General features: G+C 42.5%; 1 protein-coding gene across 7 annotated transcripts in view; it reads right to left on the minus strand.

Moving 5' to 3' along the window:
- Window positions 1-24,115, minus strand: part of LOC138548762 (microtubule-associated serine/threonine-protein kinase 2-like) — a 2,396,492-nt gene that overhangs the window by 1,965,203 nt on the left and 407,174 nt on the right. For all 7 annotated transcript variants that reach the window (XM_069642298.1, XM_069642297.1, XM_069642303.1 and 4 more), the window contains exon 2: window positions 22,554-22,701. In XM_069642298.1, coding sequence (XP_069498399.1) covers window positions 22,554-22,701 — 148 coding nt within the window. The remainder of the gene's footprint in view (window positions 1-22,553; window positions 22,702-24,115) is intronic.

A 24,115-nucleotide genomic window follows, 5' to 3' on the forward strand; every position in this document is an offset into this window, starting at 1 on the left:
CCAAGGTATTTCATCACATAGGACAACATGCATCTTTCTAATTTTGATATTGGAAAGCAGTTGCATGCTCACAAGTTAGCACACTCACATCGACATCGCAGATTAACTGTTGCATCACCCAGGCTTCCAACAATCTTTAAAATCCCACCTGATCTCCAGGTCGAATAACTTAGTGAATCTACTGTTGCAAAGTGTTCAATGAATCATACATGTTACTCGTAGAGTCACTAACACTGTCCCTAAGCAGAAACACACCATGTCCCCATCAGGGAGTGCTGTCCCTAAGGAGACAGTGATGTACCGCCTATCTAAAAGAAAAGAGGGAGAAGACTATCCCTTCTTAGCAGTGAACAACCATTTTCACTTAGTACCGCTACGCCCTCTTTGCTGCTCTTTTGGCCCAACTCCTCCTCATGCAACTTTACCTGCCCACCTTTCAATCTCAACTGCTGTCTTTTTTTAGCCCTACAATTCCACCTATGAGCCACTTGGCTCCCATTTGTACCTTATGTCAGCTGATCCCCTAGGGTAATCCGTACCAGAATTACACCCCTGAATGCCAGGACTTTCCCTGGAAGCCTTCAAAAAGCCCTCTAGCCCCTCTTTCTCAGTCTCAATTTTCCTCTAGCCAGCCATGTGATTAATACATTTTTTTGCTCTCAGACTTTTCTCCCGTCCTGGCTGAGTCTCTGCTCAAACAGGGTTTTCGGAGTATCCCTAGGTCTCTCCTGTAGTTATGTGTTTTAACTGCTGGCCACTGCTCTTCTAGGGGGGTGTTTAGTCTCCCATTCAGTTTAGGAAGAGGAAAGGTCAATCCATTTACATTTAGGAAATTAGTCTGTTTATTAGTCTGTTTCTCCTGCTCCAGGCCGGGCCATGTCTGTTGGACCCAAATGTATTGCAGTACTAGAGGCTGGCAGGCGTTGGTTCAGAAAGAGGGTCAGCAATGGGCATACACGGCCCAGACACACATGGAGGGGGTGGGGGGCTTGGGACAGGGACCCTCCTCAACTCCTGCTGTCTTTTGACAGGGTCATGCTTATGACCCTGTCACAATGTGTAAGTAAGTGACATGTTGCTGAAGCCATCAGCTTTATGTATTAAGATTGTTGGGTGTCCTGACCCACGGTTGAGCTATCATGCTGCAACATTTGGTGCTGTGGGCTTAGAAAATCCAAGATGGCCAAAAAGCCCACATGTGCGCCAGAATCCAGGAGAACCACGCAGTTTGCGCGTACACCAAAATGGCTGCCTAACTCGCCACCCACCAGTGCGAGCATGATGGGCCAGGGTGCCATGAGTGGAATGGGTGCCAAAGGTAAAACAGCAGCGCTTGTTAGCTCAAAAACGCTTTAAAATTACCTTTGGTTTCTCTGAATGCCAGCTCAAAATGCCTATTTTCAAACATTGCAACACATCCAAAAATCTCACTGAACACCAGCGGACATCTGGCAGAATAAAGTATGTGTGCATACAAAATCTGGGAAGATGAAGAGCCCAAAACAATGTTCATAACAAAACTGGCTGAGCTATGCATGTCAGCAGCCTAACTGAAACTGGATTAAAACCACCAAAATCGAAATGTTTAAATTAACTGAGTGACCTACTTTTGAGTGTCACATAGTTTGTAACTGTTAAAATGTCATAGTTTTGAACTTAGAATCAGCATTCTAGCTGCATATTTAAAAATTGTATTGACTTAAACTGGGGAACAAAAAATGACATGTAGCTAAAAACTGGCTTAAAGAGATTCCAATTCTGCCCGACAGGAGTGGGGGCTTGCCCAACAAATGCATTCCCAGGCCTGGCTGCATTCTGTTGCTCCTGCCAAAAGGAGGTCACACATCTCTCATTGAATTACCAGGGGATTGCAAGAAACTAAACAAAGGGCCCAGGCAGATGGTTTATTGGGGTGGTCATAAATGGCTTCCTTTTGAACAAAGCCCTTCCTTTACTCAGGCAAATGTTATATTCGGGGCGTCGTAAAAGTGGCTTCCTCTTGGCAGAAACGGGGAGGGGCAGCCCCCTCTGAGGACAGGCTGAGCTTAAAGAAAGTGGATAGACTGGTTTCTCCACCATGTGACCTGGGAAGACACACCCCTGTTGGCCAGAATATGATTTTAAGAAAGATGTATAACTCATGGTGCGGACTTGTCAAAATTATCTAAATGATACCATAATTCTTGTGATTTTTCTGCCCACATTTTAAGAGGTTTTAGGACCCGGTGGTATGATCTGGGGGTTTACGAGCGGAAAAGAGGTTGTTACTCTAAACGTATGCAGGTTAAAAATCTGACACTTCCTTATCTAAATGCCCACATGCCTTGCACACAATTGTATAAATTTGGAGAAAAATCCGATATGGGGAAAGCTACTAAAAAGCGCAAAATGTTGCCATTTCTGAATGCAAGCCCCCAGGAAGAGCAGAGTTTGAACAGAGTATACCTCATGTGATATGTGATGGGTGCATGTAATTTTAAACAACTGTGTATCTGTGCAATATGTATTTGGGTCAAATATAGATTTATGTGTAATTTGACTGGGGAGTGTCCTTTCTGCAGGCCATAAAACAGCATCACCATGACTCACATTTCCTTTCCCCTATCAAGGAAGAGAGAAAAGCTTGACCAATGATCAGTTGAGAGAGAGGCTGGCTTAGTGATGCTGCGCACACACCCACTTTCAAAAGACATAAAAAGAGCCACTGGAAGCTAGAGAGGACATTCAAATCCAGTTGCTGCGGAGCGTTTTGCCGGACCACACAACATCCAGAAGATACCAGTTCCAGACTGACTCCAGCTACATACTCCAGAACCTAGAACTTATACTTTTGAACCTAAATCAGAGGCCTAAAACCACAAGCTGAGTTCTCTGCAGCAGGCCTCAAATCATTGCAAGCTACTCACAGCCGGGCGAGCTGCTTGAATCCCTTGCCAAGAACTTTTGCCAGGACCAGTGCAGAGATCCAGGAGCCGTGCAGAGACCGCTGTATCCGGACAGACCAGGGCCAGACCAGACGAGACCCTGCAGAACCGCAGACCCAGAGACCAGATCGCTGTGAAGTGCCGCTAGCCTGATCGATCAGATCCGTGACGAGGTCCAGTCCTTCCAAAATATATTGTGAGTACTTAGGTCATATTGTGACAGAAATAAGCTCTTAGTTTAAAATAATCTAATCCAAACTATTTTAATCTAACCAGAACTGCCTCCTAGAAGTTGTCACTTGTCATTTTGTACAGCTGCACCACTGTCACTTGTCAATTCTGCAGCTGCAAAGCTGTCACCTGTCATTTTGAGTTTACTTTAAATCCGAAAAACGACCTTTACAAAATCATTCATATCTCTGGAACCGTTTAACTTTCCTCTGAAAGCTTAGGATCTAAGCTTTCCAACAAGCCTAGAACCGACTTCCTACTCCTTATACTTTTTCCGCAATCACGATTCACGCACGCGCGAATTTTACCGCGATTTGCGATTTGGTTAAAAATCCAGCCACGTGTAACCATCAGCAGTCATTTCTTTCCTTGCTAAAAATTCGTTTGCCTCTTAATCACCATCTCTGAATCATTGCTAAAGTGAGCCTGCACTCATCCCAAGTATCTCTCACTCACCCTGAAACTCCTAAAGGGAATTAAAAGCATTTTCAGCACATTTCTCACTTCACTGCCACCACATTCAAAGCACTTGGGCCTGTGTTTTAAAACTCATACCGGTTTCCTCTAAGCTTGCTGGGGGGGAACTGAATTTCGTATTGTATTTGATTGCATTCCTGAGAACTGTGTGCTCCTCTTTCCATCTACTTCCATGTCTTACATTGCATAGGGGAGGGGGGTGAATTGCCAGAGAAAAAGTGATTATATTATCTTTTGCTAAAATCATCTCAAGTATTTCTGTACTGCATTTTATTCCTCATTGCTTTTCCCTTGAAATCATAAAAGTATTTTTGCTACTTGATCCATCCTATACTAACTCCTCATTGATTATAAAGAAGTGTGCTAGTGTCAGATTACCCATTGTTGATTAACATTATATTTATAAGGGCAATATCGATTATTAATTTATTATAAAAGCGTGGTATCTATATTTTGTCTTATTTCTCAAATAAACCTTTTAAACTTGCAAAACAGAACTACTTCTTGGCTCAGTGGGGTCAGGGGGATTCTAAGAGAGGGGTGTTATATAGGGGTAGTCATCCAGAACTCATGAACTGGACATAAAGATATATCAATAAGGGTTTCCATTCAGTATCCCAGACAAGGCATTGACTTAGCTGTAGTGTTGAATTGAATCTTCTTACAAGATGACAGCTATATCTCAATCTTCTGCTACTGAAGAAATGGTGCAGCAGATGCAGGCATCTATGTGGTCATATGTTATCTCAAAATCACAGAGAAACATACATTCCATTAAAAGAAGGGGAAAACAACAAAACCTATACATTGCAACTAGAAAAGACAAACAAAACATATTTAAAACATTAAATGGAAGGATTATAATTTGACCAGGTAAGTACACCGACGGTGTTCAGATGGAATGAGGACCCCTCTCAATCTCAGGTAGGAGGCCTATCAGGGTGAAAGCCAGAGTAATTCCTACCACAGGGGGAAGGAGGCAGTTTGGAGAGCCGCAGTTCCAGTACCCTACACAAGTGCCTATATGCGCTTGGGTAGTACCATTGTTAATCACCCATGCCACTTTATGAAGATGCTGGGCAGTCTCTTGCTTCTAATTTCTCAAAACAAAATCTACCAGCATTCCCAGCAGATTGCCCGCAACATGGCAGCCCACCAGCACTTCCAGATAGACCACTCTTGACAAAAGCTCTCATTGACACTGAGGAGAAAAAACAGCTATGCAACAATGCTGCAACCATGCACATCAGCAAGGAGCACTACAGACAACCCGCTGACACCAGTGCATGCACTGACAGAGGGGCTGAGGCGCAGTCCCCAACACAGGCTTGAACCAACCAGCAGGTGTGCAGCACCCCAATATGAACTTAATAAATCAATCGCTTACCTATGATCTAGCCACTGCGCTGCTCGCTGAAAAATACTGGGATATTATCCTCTGTAGGCCGTCATTGACCCAGATCAGCAGACCCACAAGACTAAAAGGGGCAGGGATAAGTCCACTTTTTTGTGTTCTCTGATCTGTAACCTTCCCCCAAACCACCTCCTTGGGCGGGTGAATAGCAGGCAAAATTGGCCTGGGACCGGTAGAGGAGGACCAATGGGAGAACAAGGAGGGAGGGGGATAAAGCTGGGTACAGGAAGCAGGAAATGGTGTGTTTGTTCTAGTGAGGTCAGAGGAAGAGGCAGTTTCAGATTAGGAGCCCAGAAGGAGGGAGGACGGTGGATATGAGCGTGGAGGCAGTTTTAAGAAAAGGCGAGGGACTGGTTGGTGAGAGAAAGTGACACTATGTTGTGCGCATGTGTGTAAAGTGCGTGAGAGTAGTAGCGAAGAATGGGGAGTTTGAGAAACTTGAAGGTGTCTTCCTACCTAGTCCCTAAGGATCTGTCATCCAGGTGGCCAGGACATGGCCATCGCTATTGGATCCAGAACCTGGCGGTGGACCAGTGAAGGAGTTTCACCTCGATGGGGGGTTCCTTGGGATTGGTTGCGGTACATTTTGTATCACTTCTGCAATAGTGTAGGGGCCATTATCAGACCAAATTACCCTGGGTAATCCAAACCTGGGAAAACATTGTTTCAACATGATTTTCTCACTTGAGGTGGCTGTGTTATCTTTCAAGGGAAAAACCATTACACATTTGCTAAAGGCACAGATTACGATCACATATTTCAAATTATTACATCTTTCTAATTCAATAAAGTCAAAATGCAACACTTCAAATGGGAAGGTAGGAGGGTCAAAAAAATCCTGCGGAGACCGTAGTCCCTCGAGCTACTACATTATGGCTTAGGCATATTACACAATTTCTAACCACATTCTCAGCTGTTCTAGTAATCAATGAATTACACCAAACATTTCCCAATGGTTTACTAATAGCTTTTGCATGTATATGGGCAGGTCCGTGGGTCATACGCACAACCAGAGGTACATAGCCATTGGGTAAAATCCACTGTTTTCTAGACCCTATGACACAACACCCTTCATCCTGTATAGCAAAGCTGTCTTCCCACCCCTTTATTTCCTCTTCGGAGACCATTGCTTGTATCCCTTTAATGCTAACAGAGGTTTCCTCCATACATCCTAGATCCTGAGCCCTTCTAATATTCTCTGCATTATACATCCATGAGGTACAATTTAACGCTGTTTGCTTAGCTATGGAGTATAACTGGGGATGTGGTAGCCGCCGGTTTCGAATTTGAACATATCACGAGTGTAGCATGTTATAATATTCTGATGTGGCTAGATTGGTGTTTACAACAATCACCAAGAACCCAACATGCAAGTATTCTGAGTATTGCTCACATGCAGTGAGATTATGAGGCTAGTTTGGAATGAATCACAAATCTGCTTCTCATCCCATAAATCTCAAAAAAGTTTCATGTGTTTATTTACATGTTGTAGAGGTAAGATAAAATGATATTAGAACACTTAAAGTAGTACATATCATTTTGAGTATGCAAACAAAGGATAAAGACAGTATGCATAAACATAAGGACCCACAGTAAAGTTAAACATTGGCCTTAGAGTTACGTGGCATACATTATTTACATGGAAAGGACATTACCCTTGTCATAAGAGGAGCCAATCCTTACATTCAAACAAATCAAGAAAGAAATTGAGAAAAAAGTCATTGCAGTACAATTCTTGCGGTGCATTAATGGACTTCAATGAAAACAAAATTTCAAAAGTAATTAAGAAGAGATAGAGAGAACAAAGCAGCAGATAAAAAATCTGTCAGTTAGAAAGTGAACAGTTGCTGTCTAGTAATAATTCTAGAGCACATACAGACACTGATTATAGAAGGTATTTCAAGTTTGCTGTACAAAATAAACATCAACTGGATTAGTTGCTAGAAGGAAAAATCCTTGTTATAAAAGGTGGATGAGGGGGGTTGAGAAAAGATGTAGCACACTAGTTGGGTAACGGCCAATCCTTGGTCAAAAGGTGGACTAGGGGGTTGAGAAAAGATGTAGCACACTAGTTTGGTAATGGCCAATCCTTGGTCTACGTCGGAAAGAAGCTTCCCAGATATTAAGCTGTCGGCAGGTTGATCGTAGAGCCTGCTACAGGGACGTTTCGGCTTTCAGATGTGGAGCCTTCTTCTGGGCCAGTTGGATTATAACACCCTACATAGTGTGAACAAAATGCAGAGCAGAGTCTACCTGGCTATGGAGTCAGCAAAATCATTTCCTTAATGAATTTCAGTCACTATTTTCTGATGCACAGCACATTTAACTATTACTAGTTTCTTTGGTAGAGTTCGAGATGATAACAATAATAATATTAAGGAACCATGCTGTATCTTAGTTTCATGTGATTTCAAAAATCCCCTTTAAAGTTAGAGACCAAGTATGTTAATCTATACTGTTGGAGAAGGAAGCAACAGGTTGGGCTATTTGTTTTTTACATCACCACGTATGGTATACACTTACTTAAATCTATGCGAACAAGTTGCTCCGTTGCTGAGTCCTGGAAAAGGTTACTGGAAAAATGGGAGGAGGAATTGGGATGTAGAGTTACAGAAAGGTAATGGGGACAAATGTGGCGGGTGGGTTATAAGAGTAAGTTGGACCTTAAGTTAAGAATCATCCATCAAAAAAATCTTAGGACGTCTGTATTGGACACCAGAATGTATGTGCACCTTGGGACTGATTGACAATGATGTATGGTGGGACTGTAAAAAAGGAAAACGGGATACTTGTTCATATGTTGTGATACTACTCTCGAACACTAAAGTTCTGGAGTGATGTGTTGGACAGATAGGATGCAATATTATCAGTAAGCTTCCCCAGGACGCCTTTACAAGTACTGCTGTTATCAGAGAAGGGGCAGTGGGAAATTGCTTGACAGTTTGAACAATGGATTGACTAGGTGCTTGTGATAGCAGTAAAGCAGGTGTTGAGAGTGTGGAAGACCAGGAAAAAGCCTCAAATTGAGAACTGGGTGAATGATGTGCTGATATTGTCTGAGTGAGTTATGTTTCAGAGACAGGGTAGAGAGGAAAGCTATTTGAATCTCTGGACGCCTTTTAATAACTTATATGGTGGATGAACGTTTGACTGGTCTATGAGCATCTTTAGTCAAACGAAGTTTGCGGATAGTAAAATGGGATTCCCCGCCACCTTTTTTAAAATCTTTGTGGGTGTCTGAAAGTGTGTCTTTTGATACTGTTTGATGTACAAAAGTATTTTGTTATTGAGGCAACTGTGTGTATGAAGGAAGAATCTTGCCCTGATTGAAGGAACGTATAATTAATTTAATAGGGTTAAGATTGATTTGATATAGTTGCCTATGCAGCGATGTATAGCAAATTGATCATATTGTTCAAAGAGTTCACTGTTGTATTATTTTACTGGTTTAACTTGAAATCATTAAATAAAGATGACTAAAAGAAAAACTTTCCGGCCATAGTTTTCCTAAATTATGTGCTCCTCCAAAGGCATACTGTCAGTAAAAATATTTATAGAAAGGTTTTTCGATAATTTATAAGCACGAATCAAAGCTATGATTTCTGCTGCTTTTGCTGAAGAGTATTCATTTAGTCACTACTATAGTTTTTCAAGTAGTAAAGTGCGGTTACAGTTCCATCAGGCATTTTAAAACATCTGTCACAATATAATTCTCCTTCCACCTGCGGAAGGGGGTATCCCGCAAATTAATTCGGCCCTCAGTGTCTTCTTCAGTTGCAAAGATACAATTATGATAGGCTGCCTCATTGCCGCCCCAATACCCTAATTTGGTATGGGTAATAGCTCAGCGGGGTCAAGTGTGTTGCAGTGCTTAATTTTGATATTCGTTGCAAACAATATCAATTAATATCTGGTAAGTCGGGCCGTAGTCATATATTGGGTCTGAGTCCTATTTTAAAGGACATTGACCGAGTGAGGTACGATCACAGTTAAAAAGTGACCTAAAACTATACCTTCACATTGTTTTATGGACAAAGCTGCAGCTTCTACTGCGCGCAAACATGTAGGCAAAGCACATGCAACAGGGTCTAACATGGAGGAAAAATAGCCGCACAGTCTATTCCTTCCTACATGTTCCTGTGTCAAAACAGCCAAAGCACATCCATCAATTTCATGCACAAACAAAACAAATTCCTTATTGTAATACAAAGTCCCTAAAACGGGAGCAGAACAAAGCAATGTGCGCAACAAAACAAATGCCTGATGTTCAACAGTCCATGGTACTGGATCCTGTACATTTTTAGTCATAAATTGTATCAAAGACAGGAAATTGGCTATCCATTGCATACAATACTAGGCAGTGCCTATAAGCGCTCCAACTTGTTTTTGCATTTTTGGCAGTGCCATTTTTGAAATCACTTGTATTCTATCCGGTGCTAGTTTCCTACCCTCCTTAGACAGGAGGTACCCAAGATATGCTACCTCCCGTCTACAATAGATGCTTTATGACCATGGCAGTCTAGATATGACAATAACAATATAGTTGCATACTGACAGAGTTCCTCCGTGGGAGCTGCTATAAGCAAATCTATATATATAAATAAAAATGTAAATGTTTGTTTGTTCAAAATCTTAAATCTCCGAAAGTTCGATTGCTTTGAAATTTTGACACAACGTTGCATTTGAATAGGTGCGTTTTTTTATATACCTACTATACATAAATGCCTGTGACAGGTAAAAACGTGCTTTTTCTGAAAAACTGCACCATCTGTTGGACTTGAAAGCAACACACGCTATTTTACAATTCCATTTCAATGATTCCGATTTAGAATGGCTCAAATATGTGCCAAGAAAGCAGCAGAGCGGCGTGCAGCCAGACTTTAGGATGCACAGCTGTGAGCACAGCGATCGAGTTCTGCAGCTTCAGATCTGCTCCATTCTCCACAGAATTAACGCGACAGGCTAAGAGTGGCTAAAAGACATCAAAAAGAAACAGCAGATCAGCGTCAAACACGAATCCTTGCTCAGCAATCACGCGATTACAATCGCCTTGCATTCCAGGACAACCCAGCAGATGATTATAGTTTGAGCCGGCATGTTCTCATCGGCACCATGACTGAAGTGTGTCCTTACTGCAAGGCTCTGAAATTTAATGGAGAAACTAAAGGAATGTGTTGCACCACCAGGAAAATTAAACTCCCTCAACTTGGAGAACCGCCAGAACCAGACTGAGCCACAGCAACGCATGGCCGGGGACAGCTAGTCATCAATATATTGAATCAATGTAACAAATTCAGGCAATTTCAAGGAATACAACTAAGTAACCTACTGGATATACTCTGGCTTTCTGTATAACCTTGTGTTATTCTAGTGAAAGTATACGCTCTGCCACCGAGGGAGAAAGCAAACAAAAATATGCTCTCTGGATGTAATGGTATACTAAAAAAGGATTTTTTTATGTCAATTAGTGCAAAATATTCTGCAAATGGCGGTATCATGGTAAGAATTGTAGTAATCTCTGGAACTATTGGAAACTGAGGTACTACAAGCTTATTAATCACTCTTAAATCAATAAGACGATATGGTAGATCTGTGTCCCCTTTTTTTAAAACCGGTCAAATGGGGCTATTGCACACACTCTGTTATTTCTTCTAGGATCCCTTGTCCTACTAAGTCCGAGACAATTATTTCAAGAGCTGAATAACCTTCATGGGATACCCTTGTACTGAGGCATATGCAGATAAATTGCTCCCCATCATATTTGTATTTTTACTGTGGCAATATCCATAAAACCAACGTCATTATCCAATACTGCTCATAAGGTATCAGGGATGTTATTAAACTCGGATGGCAAAGGTTTTGCTAAAAACCAATTTATTTTCGACGGACATACTGTAATGAGTACTCCATCTGGAGTACAATAAATAGTAGCACACAATTCTTTCAGTAAATTCAACCCCAACAAATGTTCTCCAAACTGTGCAGTTAAATAAGAACCATCTCTCACTGGCTGCCGGTCCTAAAAAGACAGGCACTGCGGTCGATACTTTACTAACTACAGGTGTTCCAGCAATCCCTAATGAAACATTAGTATGCCCACTCAAAGGAATATTTGGAAACTTAACATGATCTATGGAGCTCTTTTGCCCCAGTAAGTCTACTAGAAATCTATGCTGCTGTCTCCCAACTCTCATGTGAACGTAGAGCCCTGACTGATCCACAGGGATGGGATTGGTTCCATTTTCATTTGAGGGCTGCCCTATTCTGAGAAATCCTCAATATTGTATTGATTAGTTACTAAAGATTCGCTTGGATTATCGAAAACATTGGAGTTAACAGGGACTGCATTAGTTTCTGCAGGGCCAGTCGCCGGCAAATGTGGTGCCCATCCACCTCTACTTCCTACCTGTCCTCTCTGACGTCCTCGCCCCTTTCTTTGATACATTCCGCTTTCCCTATTCAACATGGCTGGACACTGTGCCCTCCAGTGGCCCTCCTGTCTGCAATATGCACATTGATTAGGCCCCGACAGTGAAAATTGTATAAATGGTCCAACACCTCTTCCTCTTGAGCCAATAAGCGGAATGCCCCAAGTTCCCTGTTGTACTTGCTGTCTTAACACTCGTGTCTTAAGATCCACTCTCTTTTCCACTTTCTCTTTCTCAACACAGTCTATTTTCATAATATTGAGCCATACGCAAAATGTCCAATGTGGTTTTAGTCTCTCATTGCATTATAAGAACGCTAATTTCAGTTAACAATTGTCAGATGAATTTATCTACAAATAATTGTTTCCCTGCCGGTGTAGTAATTTCTTGTCCTGCAAAATCAACAAATACTTGCTCAAACCTATTAAAATATTCAGTATACCCTTCAGTTTTATTCTGGACACATGCGGCCAGCTTATCCCAATTAATCTTTTTCTCGGGTACCACCCTTTTAAGTTGTTCAACTATCAAAGTGTGAAGGTTAAGCACTGCTGGAGCGGGCCTTTCACAGCTGTCCTGTTCGTGACAAGCTGAAAAAGTGCACCCATGTCCTCCACAAAGTTGCAGGGTCAGTGACATTCTAATTGGAGTCCAAATATCTGATGGCAAAATTCATGAGAATAGAGTTTCAAAATCCCTACTGGTGAAGACAGAGGTATTAAAAACGGCCTCTCATTCTTTATAAAAGCCTGTGGGATTTTTTCTTATATTAAGGATTGTCTGTTTTAATGCATTTCATTCTTGCCTGGAAAAGGGTACGTGAACAAATTGGCTATCATATTTAGTGGTCTGCATTATTGGTTTCCATTAATTATCAAGCACCAGGCTTCCTTGAACATCAAGCATAGCCTGCTGTGGTATATAAACAGACGCCACCTCTCGCATAGGGAGCTGGCAACTAGGTAGTTTTCATAATTTTGAAAGTGCCGTTATGTTGATGAATTACTCCGGGGTACTCATTATGGATGCATTATCCATTCTAAGTTTCAAGTGTTCCAGTTCCTCAGAATTCTCTAACTTGTCTTCCTTTTTCTGTTGCATAATTACATTCAACAATTACTTTCATAGCATGCATCTGCATCTTAGGGGCATAATGACAAAATGTACTGCAAATGACTGAGGGGTGAAAGTGGTGACCCATTGAAGAGCGGTATGTGTTATTAACTGTAATTCTTCATCTGACACACACAATTCTTTACATTTTGTAATAACAGATTGTTGGACATATCCAGAAGTATTAGTTTCAGTTTCTAATTCCAATCAGCCTTTTTCTAGTCCCTTCATTTCATCAAATATCTCCCAAAGTCCTTTAACATGTGAAAAGGCATCCTTCTCCATATGACAAGAGAAGGCAGCTAAATTCAAATCTTGTAATTCCCTACGAACTGCCGAAGTCAATTTCTGTTCCCACTGGATTCAAATCTCATCACCCAATCATTCTAACAAAATGAGTTACTCAAGACCTTGGGTTTCAAGTATTTCCTCAACCACATTCTGTGCGACTCCCCTCATGATAACTTAATAGTCTGTTCCCTCAATGTCCTGCGTTGGGTAGGCATTAACGAGGCTTGTGTATTCCTAATAAAAGGTTACAATTTCCATGACTTTTCTTTAGTCAACGGACCATGTATATATTCAATGGGAGGATCTGGGCTAGCATCTGATACATCATCTTCTATTAAGAGGAGCACATTTTGGGGATCAGTGAGAGTGCAAGGAAGTTTAGGGCCCTGGAGCTCCACTACGAATGAGCTCTGTGATTGATCATAGGGAGGAGGAGGTGCAGAAGGAAGGAGATGTTAGGGAGGGTTATTAAGGATCTGTTCTATTACGGGGTCTTGGGTAGTATTAGGTATAACGGGCTAAATTCCTGTTCTTTGTAGCTAACAATCTGTCTTTTTTTCGATTACTTTGTTGGTATTTCTGCTGATCATGAACTAAAGTTTTATGAGCCTGTGACATGTGTCTTCGAGCAAATTTCTGTTTGTGTTTAATCTCCTGCGTGGCTTCCTTGCGCCAATCGCGGATAACATCAAAGGCAGAGGGTCCAGCCTTATTCTTTAATAATACCGATTCTAAATGCTTAATTATGGATACATCAAAAGAGCCATTTTCTGGCCATCGTAAGTTAGGCATATCTTTAGTACATTTGTGCCATGAACTATTAAATACAATCGCCCCTAAACCCGTATTTGACATACATCTGGTATACCGGGGTACCTTCTGGAGGTGCAGGCTGACCAAATTCTAAGTCGTGCCCAGAGCGAACGCAACCCAGGCCAGACCAACATTTATGAAGTATACTGGGACCAGGCATCATAAAACGTTCTGATTTATCCTGGCAAAAGAAGGTATTTGCAAATATCTTCAGTTTAACCCCACCAACCAAGTCATGCCTGCCAAACAGCTATACTTACTGACAAAGTTCTGTGTCAGTTGCTCTGGGCGAAATATCGCGTGCAATTTGAAGGGCCCCGCCGGGAGAGGGCGCTATGGAGAGAAATCCGCTGATGGAGGCTAGTGTCAGCTGCGCTGCGAGTAAATATGATTGCAGGGATCCCCAAAACCAAGTAGTGCATTCGGCAGGTTCCTCTCTATCACGTCTAGTCAAAGTGCCCTCATCATCGGTGGGGCCTCATGTTGGGCACCATTTTGAGACTTCTAAGCACTATAATTCAAACAAAGAGTATCTGAGACAGAGTTTCCAAATTGCGAAGTAAGATTTATTTTACGCATATCATACACTCGAGCGGACATCAGGTTCATCCACAACCAGTATATCATGGAATGTGGAGAAGTGAAGTGCCTAAATAGTACAAGGAGTCTCATTTTGATACAAAAATGAAGCCTGCATCAGCATAGGTCATTTGTTATTCATTTGCAAAAGATAAATATGTTCAGACTACATACACAAAGTTCTCCTGATCCCCAGAAAGCAGAACAAATTGCATACGCAACAGATGTTATTGTTATGTCAAGAGTCTCCACTTCGCTTATGGCTTTAATTACATGCTCTTTCCACCAGTTCACAGACGGTGACCTAGGTTTGAAGCCTTAGAAACAGAATTCACTTGCCCTCTGTTCCAACAGTGGTCACCCTATTTGCACAACTTTAAAAGATATCTTTCGCTTGTTTAACAAAGTGGAAGGGCTGAACACTATGACTCATTGTGTAACTAACCTCATCAAAAGATCACCGCCTTGCGCAGCCCATATAACCCACCCTTATGATAGGGGGACCAGTCACTCCAACTACCGAGTGGCTCACCGCTTCTCTAATAAAGGACTTCCACAATCCACTTACCTCGCCTTGATAAAGACTTCGGTCGAAACACGTGTTGGCGTTCACATGTGAACTGTACTACATATGCTGAGATAACCATTAGCACTTCCGTGCACAATAAAAACACAAAATTGGCAACAAACATAAGGTGTACCGACCTTCTTCCAAACCTAACTACAACCAAGGATGTGAACATAATCCAGCGCCATTACAGACAAGGTTTGCCCATCTATTCTTTAAAAGATACCTTTCGTGCATTTAACTAAGTGGAAGGGCTGAACACTATGACTCATTGTATAACTAACCTCTGCTTAGTGCAGCCAGTCTTTACGTAGCATTTAGTTAAGCGAATAGAGCCATATTGGAACAGCCTGTCCTACGTCGCAGAATAGGAGGACCTGTCCTTAATGATATTTAACCCAGGTTTATCGGTGAAGGCATGATGGCTGATATATGCCCTCTGCACGGACTCAGACGTTTCTTGTAATGACTGACAGAGGAAGCCATGAACACATTACTATTTTGCTTTCACTCAATGACTGACAAATGCAACCCCATTTTGAATATTACTAAAAGAACAGGATTTTTGGGCCAAGAAAGAAGCATATTATTATTATATTCCAACACCAGTGGCATCTGGTGAATATTTTAATTGGAGGGGTGTAAACATCTCCCATGAATATGCAGGAATGACCCGGCATAGCAATGGGGCGTGAACCAAGCAATGGGGAGTAGGGAGGTGGGGGTGGGGGGCTTGGCCCTCAGAAACCTTTGGGTTACAATGGCCAATTTTAGAACACCTTTCTGTGAAAAACTTTGAAATCGATTTTTTAGGGTGTGAAAGGGAGGCATGGTATCACAAGTATGACACTGACACAAAAGGTACAATTTGTAAAATCTTTATTGAAGTTTTAATGGAGTTGAAGAAACTCCTATTTTGCCCTATAGCTAGTTGAGTCAGTCAAATAAAAAATGGTCTATACTAACAACAACCTAATTCCTGCCCTATATCTTGTACAAAAAGTGAGAAAAGGCGAATATGTATGCAAATATAAAGAATAAATGTGGCTGAGTCAGCTCTCCTCCCCACGTTTGACAGCACGGTTTAAGGCGGTCCCTGTAGGTGAGCTGAGGCACTCTGGCTCAGGCTCCTAACACAAAGGAAGTTCAAGACGTGGATCGAGGCCTTCCACATTAAATTCTTACTTTCCAATTTCCAAAACACAGTTCACTAAAACGTTCTTATCAGACTCCCTCAGTCGGGCTTAGACCTTTCACAGCAAATGTTCACGTCGGTCTCTCTCAGTCAGACTCAGATCTCTCATAGCAAAACAAAATTCTTAATTCACCTCCTTTAGGGGTTCCGTTCCCCTAACTTATTACACCTTCAGGCTGGGACCGTTTCCTGATGTCGAAGACCTTCGAATATGCAAGGCTTTTTTCTACAGACCTGCGCAGGACCACTTTGACTTTCCAGCTTTCAACTCGGATGCCTATGTTATTTGCCCTAGTGCTGCCTGCCTGGGTAGCTCACAGTATTATGCAATAAAGGTCAATGTTCAGCTTTTTACTCTGTTTTTCTCAGGGTCAATTGCAATCACTTCACTTTTACAGTTCATTCACTTTATTGCTACAACCTTTCCACATTTCACTGAGACATTTGAGTGGGCTCCTTCCTTTTGCCAGACCACTCCGTTACTCAGTATCACTGATTTTACAGCTATTGTTACTTCAAGGTTAATTCGCAGGTCTACCTTTCTTCGCATCTCATCCACCCGCGTGCAGCCTTCAATTGTGAGATAAAATGCTGCACTTCAATCTTGCTTTAGCACACACTGGTCTCTTACATTGCTTGCCAACTAACCAGCTGTGTGCGTTTCTTTCTTGTCTTTACTATCTTCCAGTTTACGAGTCAAGGTTAGTACCACAGGCTTGGCCTCGTCTCCCCAACTTTACCGTTCAACCATGAAAGTTTCTGGTGTCCTTGAAACACAATGCAGCCTTCTTGTTTGGGATTCAGCCTTCTTCACGTGTCTTTTGCCACCTTTTGGAGGCAACACCCCCCCTGCAGCGAACTCCTGGGGTTCTCCACCCGTGGCTCTCGCCCTCTCGGTCCATTGCTCTACCCAGTAGCTTTGTCTTCGGCCCAGAAGTTCTGCTCTTTCTCGTGTTCCACCTTCCTCATAGTGTATCTCTATGTTCTGCTTTGTATCCGTGTGAGGAGAGCCAACTAGAATCAGATGTAAGCACTTGGAGTGAAGTGCCTGACTTTGCCTGACCCAATTAGCGGGACATGTCCAATGCGATTGTAAGAGCTACCATTATTACTCAGTCGCCCTCTTCCTTGGCCCAGTGTTTGTGTGAAAAGGGGGGTGGGGCGGTGAGACATCAGAGAATCCTATGAAATAGGCGGGACCATGGGTATGGGAAAGGGAGGAATAGTGCGTGTCACCACTGGCTGCCACACCCCACTCTCCAAAGACCCCTCACCCGGGTGATCCTCCCGCACTGGTTCACCCCCAGGAACTGGATCCAAAAGCGATGTGTCCTGGCCACCTGGATGACAAGTCCCAGAGGACTAGTGGGTGAGACACTCTTTGGTTTCTCACAGGTAACACAAGAAAAAATCCATTAGATGCCAAGTCACCAAGAGTGCCAAGGAAAGGAGCATTTACCAACACACTTTCATGACACCTTTGCCCACTTTATGCCATTATTCTGCTGGTGTAAAAAAACATTTTTATGCTGGCTGTGCCCATACATGCGCATGCTGGCTGCACCAGTACACCCACATAAGACCATACTGTTTTCTTTTCCCCTAATGATCCTATAAGAAAATATGTCCAAACATGTCTTCCATATATTAGTCATTTTAATGGCATACATTATATCTATTCCAGAAATGCAGACATTTGGCCTTTTAAGGTCTTGAAAATGTCATCTGCAGTGTGAGTACAGACGTCAACAACAAGCACCTGCCACAGTGAGGTATATGTCCTGCAAAAGAGAGCATGTGCTGTTGTGGATGGCTAGCGAGTGACCAGCCAACCTTTCAACTGACTTTTGGAGGAAAGTAGGTACTAATATGTGATTTTATTTTGTTACTGATGCAGCCCCTGTCTTGAGATTAACCCGGAGAGGGACGATGATAATTTACAGTCACGAAGCACAAACAAGACACCAGCCCTGGAGGCTGATAAGGATGGATAACAACCTGTTCAATCAATGGCCCACTAGACCGGGACTGCACAATAACAGATAGTCGTTAGTTAAAGTAATCACAGGAATCCTTCAAGTTACATCATTTCTGTGATATTCTCCTGCAAATAACATCAACTGACAGAGGTTTTTATGTCCAGTACAACTGCATTACATCTCTCAGTCACATAATTTAAACCTTTATGAGTCAGAAGTCGAATGAGTCATAAATGTTCAAAGTATGTTACTGTGAAATGTAAATGCACTGTGCATTAAATCTCAGTTGCATAATTTGACCCTTTGAAAAGAAGCACCTGTCTGTGATGCTTTTGTTTACTGAAGAAAAGTATGAAGGGCAGATGCCGCTTTTTAAAGGTGAGATTCTGTGACAGAGATTTAATACGCACTTATGCAGCGATTCAAATCTACTCGCTGTGACATAATTTGAGTAAAAATAAGAACAGTTTCCAGTGTTGCAAGCCTATATATTTTTTCACTCACTTTATTAAAAGCCAAAAATTAAAATGGTCCTCCTTCATGGCTGGAAGTCGTATTTCCACCTGTTTCTTTCATCCCAGGACAGGCCAGTGAAGAGGGAGACCTAAACGTGCCCCTCGTTGCACCCATCTTGCTCTCTGTGACAAAGAAATGAGAGGTGAACATTGTTCCTGGGCCCCTCCACCCCATCATTGATCTATCACAGGTGTGAGAAATGCTACTCAGACAACCGTGCAGACCCTATCCTGATGACGATGTCGAAGAGATACAGCTACAATCAATGGAACAAGTTGACTGACTGTAACCTCAAAGAAAGCCACCAACGTCACAACTGGCACCATGACATAGATGCATTAGACATGAAGTATATAGACATCACTGCATGAAGTTACGTAGGCACTTTGATTTACTGCTGGCAGACACAAAGAACATGCTGATGAATCAGTTTGAGGATTGACACGTACACCTATACCATGTGGAAACCGCAAGATGCACAAGAATACATATGAACTGCTTGCTGATGCCTAAACGCAACCTTGGCAGCCATGTATATCAAGATGGAAACCACAAGTACATTGGAGTGAATGGAAGGAGCAGCAACGACCCAAGGATACAGAGAAAAGCTGACAGGCTGAGCCCACTGAAGCATGCAGAGCCTTGCCAAGGACACCGGCAGAAGGAAAGTTTCAAGTTGGCAGAAGAGATAGGACACCTACAGGGAATACAAGGTAAAAACCTTCAATTGCAAGCAGGAGAAATCCATTTTGTGGTCCCTACACATGTGATCTGAACATTCAAGTCAGAGCCTATTCATTCAAGCCAGACTGAGGTGGTTGGTCCCAACAAACTGAAGGCACGATGATACAACGCAATATCAAGTTCAAAGCCATATGTTCTGTCTCAAGGCCTTGGAGATGGTAACTTGTTGAGAACATGAAACACCTTCAGGGCTGTGGCACTTGGCCCGGTAACTTTCCAAAGCTGAGAAGACACTTCTTGCCCAATCCCTAACCACCTTCCACGCTAGGCTCACACTTTGTTGCACCGCCCAATCACCTCACACTAACCTGTAACATTTGTATTTGCAACATTTAGAGGTAGTCGCAGGAGGAGCCACCAGATAGGTTTTATCCAATTGCAACACTAACTCCTAATAGCATGTGTATATACTTTACCTTACAAACCAATCCCGATCCTCGTTAGGCTTTCTAGGATGTTACTTCATTTTGTGATGTCTTGCATTAACACAACTAGACGACAGGCTCAAGATCAACGAGAGCGCGTGTGGAGAATGCTGCATTGGTCATACTGCAATCCCGGTCATTGAATCTTTTATAAAGACAGTAAATGTTTATCCTATGGCAGAATCATCTGTTTTTTGGTGCAGAGGATTTCCTCGGCCCAGTTCCTCTTGCAATTGGGGAAATTGATAATAGTTCCCCTGCCTGTACTTCACGAGGATAATGGAGAGCCCAGCCATTCAATCCAGACACAAGTCAGGAGCTGAGAGAGGGTGGGAGCATGGACTGGAGACCAAATCCTGCCTAGTGCCTGCCTCAGCATCCCTTGATCCCATCTCTTATGCCATTTCGAACACAGGCTGTGATGTGATCAGGAAATCGTAACCGCACCACAGCCTAGCTAGGGGGCAGGTTGAAGTGCAATCTATGCTTTGGGGCGTTTCAATTGTAAAGACCCCCCCGGACTGAGTTTGAGCCCGTCTTAGAGACACTTTGATGTCTCAACGGGGCTCCAAATTTACAGAGCATGTCCAGTAGGGATAGCTCTTCAGTACGCTCCCTAATGTAATAGCAGTGCAGCCAGCAGTTCTAGTCAAGCAGCCTTTTATGCAGCTGCATCAATGACACTAAAACTACTTTTATTACTGTACAAAACAAGTGGACATGCCCCTATAGGGAAGCTGATCCTGGGAAGCACCCCCACAACTAATTAGAACTAACCCAAAAGTAGTGTAGCTCACACCTTGAAACTCCCAGATGGTGGTTGCCTTTAGGGCCTCCCGACCAGACAGTTAGTAGATGCTGATTAACCCCTACTGTCTATTTTCTAACTTGGGGGAAAAAGGACACCTGGGTAAGGGAGGGTCGTGGTTTCTACACGAGAGAGAAGGAGGGCCCTTAGAGCCCCCTTTCAAGAAAATCAATACAAAACCCTTGAACAACCAATGGGCGTTGGTATGTTATTGAGGTCATTTGTGAGAATCACCACATTTTTATTTGTGTGTGCACGGATATGACTGAGCACAGAGTTCTTATTGAGGGCATCTCCAACTCCTCCTAGATGGAGAATCCATCTTGCTTAAAAGCTCACCAGTACCCCTCCCACAGCATGGAAGATATATTAAATAGCACAATATTTAAACTCTGATGGCATATCTCCAATTTGAAGGACAGTTTGATGCCAATAGATATGACAAGACATCTTTCAAAATCACATTGAACTATTCAGACATTGTTTTGTTCTGGTCTGATTGTACTACCCTACACACATTTACCACAAAACTGTAAAATCAAAATGAACCACACACGTAGATCGGCACATAATAAATGCCCCAATAAAATAAATATGGCTACCCAGGTATTTTAATTCAACAATCTTGCTGGATTCATTTGTGCAGATTGAGAAAGCTCATTGGTGGATTGGAACGCAATGTTTTGGTTTATGAAATACGAACTTAACTGGGGACGGATAATCTTTTTGATGGTTTAGGCCATTTCATTTGAAGGGGATTTGAGGGATAGAATGTGTAGATTCATCAAGATCTGGATTCGGTTTGAACAAGTGCTAATGTTTATGCAAGGTTGTATCTACCTTGGCTCACTGAGGAAGCATTGGCACACAAGAGATTATTTACCAGATGAATATTAGCCATATGTGGGCCAGTGAGCTTGTGGTTCATTTCAGGCATGCAGCTGAGATTTTGGAGACGTATATGCCAGGGTACACAGGACCTTAACTGAAGAGACTCAAGAGAGGACGACCCACGTAGAGCGTAAGGGGAGCACAGAATTAACCACTGAGTATCCAACCACCTCTCAGCTTCAGAGGCAGTTAGAGGGTAAATATTGTGGTGCAACCACCATGTTCTCCTGTCTAGCTTGTTGATCATCAGCTTGTCGAATTGTGGTCTGCCCTCTTGATCGCAGAGCCCTTTGTAAGGGGCCCAAGCAGGGGTCAATACCTTAAATTTGGGTTAGTGATGTGGGCCCATTAGTGGGCCGTCTTGAAGAACAGGACAAATGCCCTTAGGAGGTTTACACTGAGTGGACAACCTCCAAGGTTTTATTAAACAAACTGATTCATCCTTTTAACAAAAGAAAGAAAATGGGCAGCCTGCCCGCAAGCGAAGCAGACGGTGGTGGAGCCAAAGAAAAGCCAATGGGTGTCTCAGTACAGTGGAAGGTGGAGAAACTTAGTTTTAATGATCAACGTTTGTACTTACTAATAGGAAAATTGCCTTGGCTACCAAGGGGTAGAAACAAAGCTATCCAATAAATTAGTAAAATAAAAAGAATCAATAGAGAATGCCTTTGCGAGGAGTAAAAAGCGTCAGACAGGAACCTTTCAGTAGGGAGGTTCTTTTGTATTCCCTTTCGTGCATAACAAATTTACAAAGTTATTTTCTCAACCATTAAATACATAATATAAGTACAACTATATAATTTCAAAGGACATGTTTTATTCACATTGAAAACAGAATGCTGGCGAGTTCACACCTGCTACCTGGGAGACACTCATTATACAAGTACTCTCATTCTAGATAATCGGGGTTTGCAGCATCATGTTCTGTTAACTTCACCCACACTCCAATGTGGTGGCGCATTGACAATCTGCTCAAAGCAGGTCACATTTTAGTGGGTGGAGGATCTCCATTATCCCTGATTCAGTCTCCACACTCTCCCGGAAACCCAGAAGAGCGAAATCGTTCACAGTCCGGGACCATCTCGGAGATTACGCAGTTGCAGCTTTTCCAGCATCATGCTGCTTGCACAATGGACAAGCTTCTGCAAACCCCTTACCTGCAAGCGTGCTGGCCAAGCTCCCCCTACGCAGCTTGCAGTCATCCTGGCTAAGCTGGCGGTGCAGTTTGACTTTGCCGGATGAGGAAAACAGGTCAGGATTGCTGAGCTTTCGGAATGGCAAGTGGGTTGGCCCAGTTGCTGCATCCTGTAGGGGAAAACAAACAAAATAAACCAGTCAAATATTTTCATAGATTACTTGAATCTAAAGAACAGATTTAGCAGAATTTAGTGACAACAGCCTGTCTGCTACATACAAAGTCCTCAAAACGCAAGAAAACAGAAGGAAAGGATTCTGCAACACTTCTTACACACTGGGAATTGCTTCATATAGTATTCCAGATCACCAAATTCAGTTCATCTGCAACATTACAGAGAGCCAACTATATGCATTATAGTCTTGGTCCTACTTCCAAATGAGAGCAGACAGGCCAGAACTGCCTGGGCTCTGCACAGAAAAACAAGCAATACCATAAATATTTTGCCGTTACTGGGCCTCACCAGAGAGGCGCAACTTGGGTCTTAAGGCACAACAAACTCAGGGCCTATGTTAGATCACGTCCCTCCGACTTGGAGGGACCCACTGGGGAGACCTACCAGAGATGGTGGAAATACTTTGGACCAACACATCTTGCTTCTTTTACAGTCCCCCAAAACTGATAGGCCATGTGCCTTCTGTATGGGGGACAAAATCAACACCAGGCATATGCCCAGATGTGGGTTGTGACTATTTCAAGCCATTCCCTTTTGTTTATCAAATGGGAGGTTTATGCTTCCAAGCAGGTGTTAATCTTGCTGTGCTAGGAAAATCAAGGCGCACCTAACTGATTAAGCTCAACATGTCTGCTGTTGCTAGTGCTCCCATCCAAGGGGATATGGACTAGCAATTCAGGCGGTATACATCACTTTTACTGAATGGCAACTTTACCGAATACGTTTTTGTTACTTTTTGGGGTGTTTTTACCACAAACCGGTAGATGGGGTGGTTGGGGGGGAGGGAAAAGGGTGGGGATCTCCACCACCGTTTGTGGTAACAATAAAAACAGCAAAATCGGCAAAACAAAATTCGAAATTGCCATTCAGCAAAAGAAAACTTGGCATAGCTTCACTGAACCATTCAGGTTTGACTATCTATTTGGACAAGATGGTTTTTTGCAAAATAACTTGGGGTCAACTTTCAGTCCGAGAAGTGAGGCAGAAACTTGTTTTTCTCAATCACTTCGATCGTATACCTTCAAAGTTGGGAGTCCCAACTCCCCTCCCAAAAGCCATTCAAGCTCACCTCGCGCCTGCTCTATTGTATACATTTGTTAAATTAAATACAAGTTGGGATATTTTTGCTTTCTTCATTTTTACTTTAGACTTTTTCAGCAAAAGTTATACTTTCACCTCTTCGAGTCAGTTTGTACTTCCTGTTTTGACAGAGAAACGAATTGAAAAAGAGGGGTAGAAGGTAAAGCAACTTTTTACGCAAAATCAAGTTTAGAAAAGTAGAAAAAAAATGTATTTGCTTTTATAGACTCCGATTTCTTTGTCAGTCTTCCAAGATGTCGCAATGTTTC

This window comes from Ambystoma mexicanum, chromosome 1q (genome assembly GCF_040938575.1).
Source record: "Ambystoma mexicanum isolate Mex_15411 chromosome 1q, UKY_AmexF1_1, whole genome shotgun sequence".
Taxonomy (NCBI): domain Eukaryota; kingdom Metazoa; phylum Chordata; class Amphibia; order Caudata; family Ambystomatidae; genus Ambystoma; species Ambystoma mexicanum.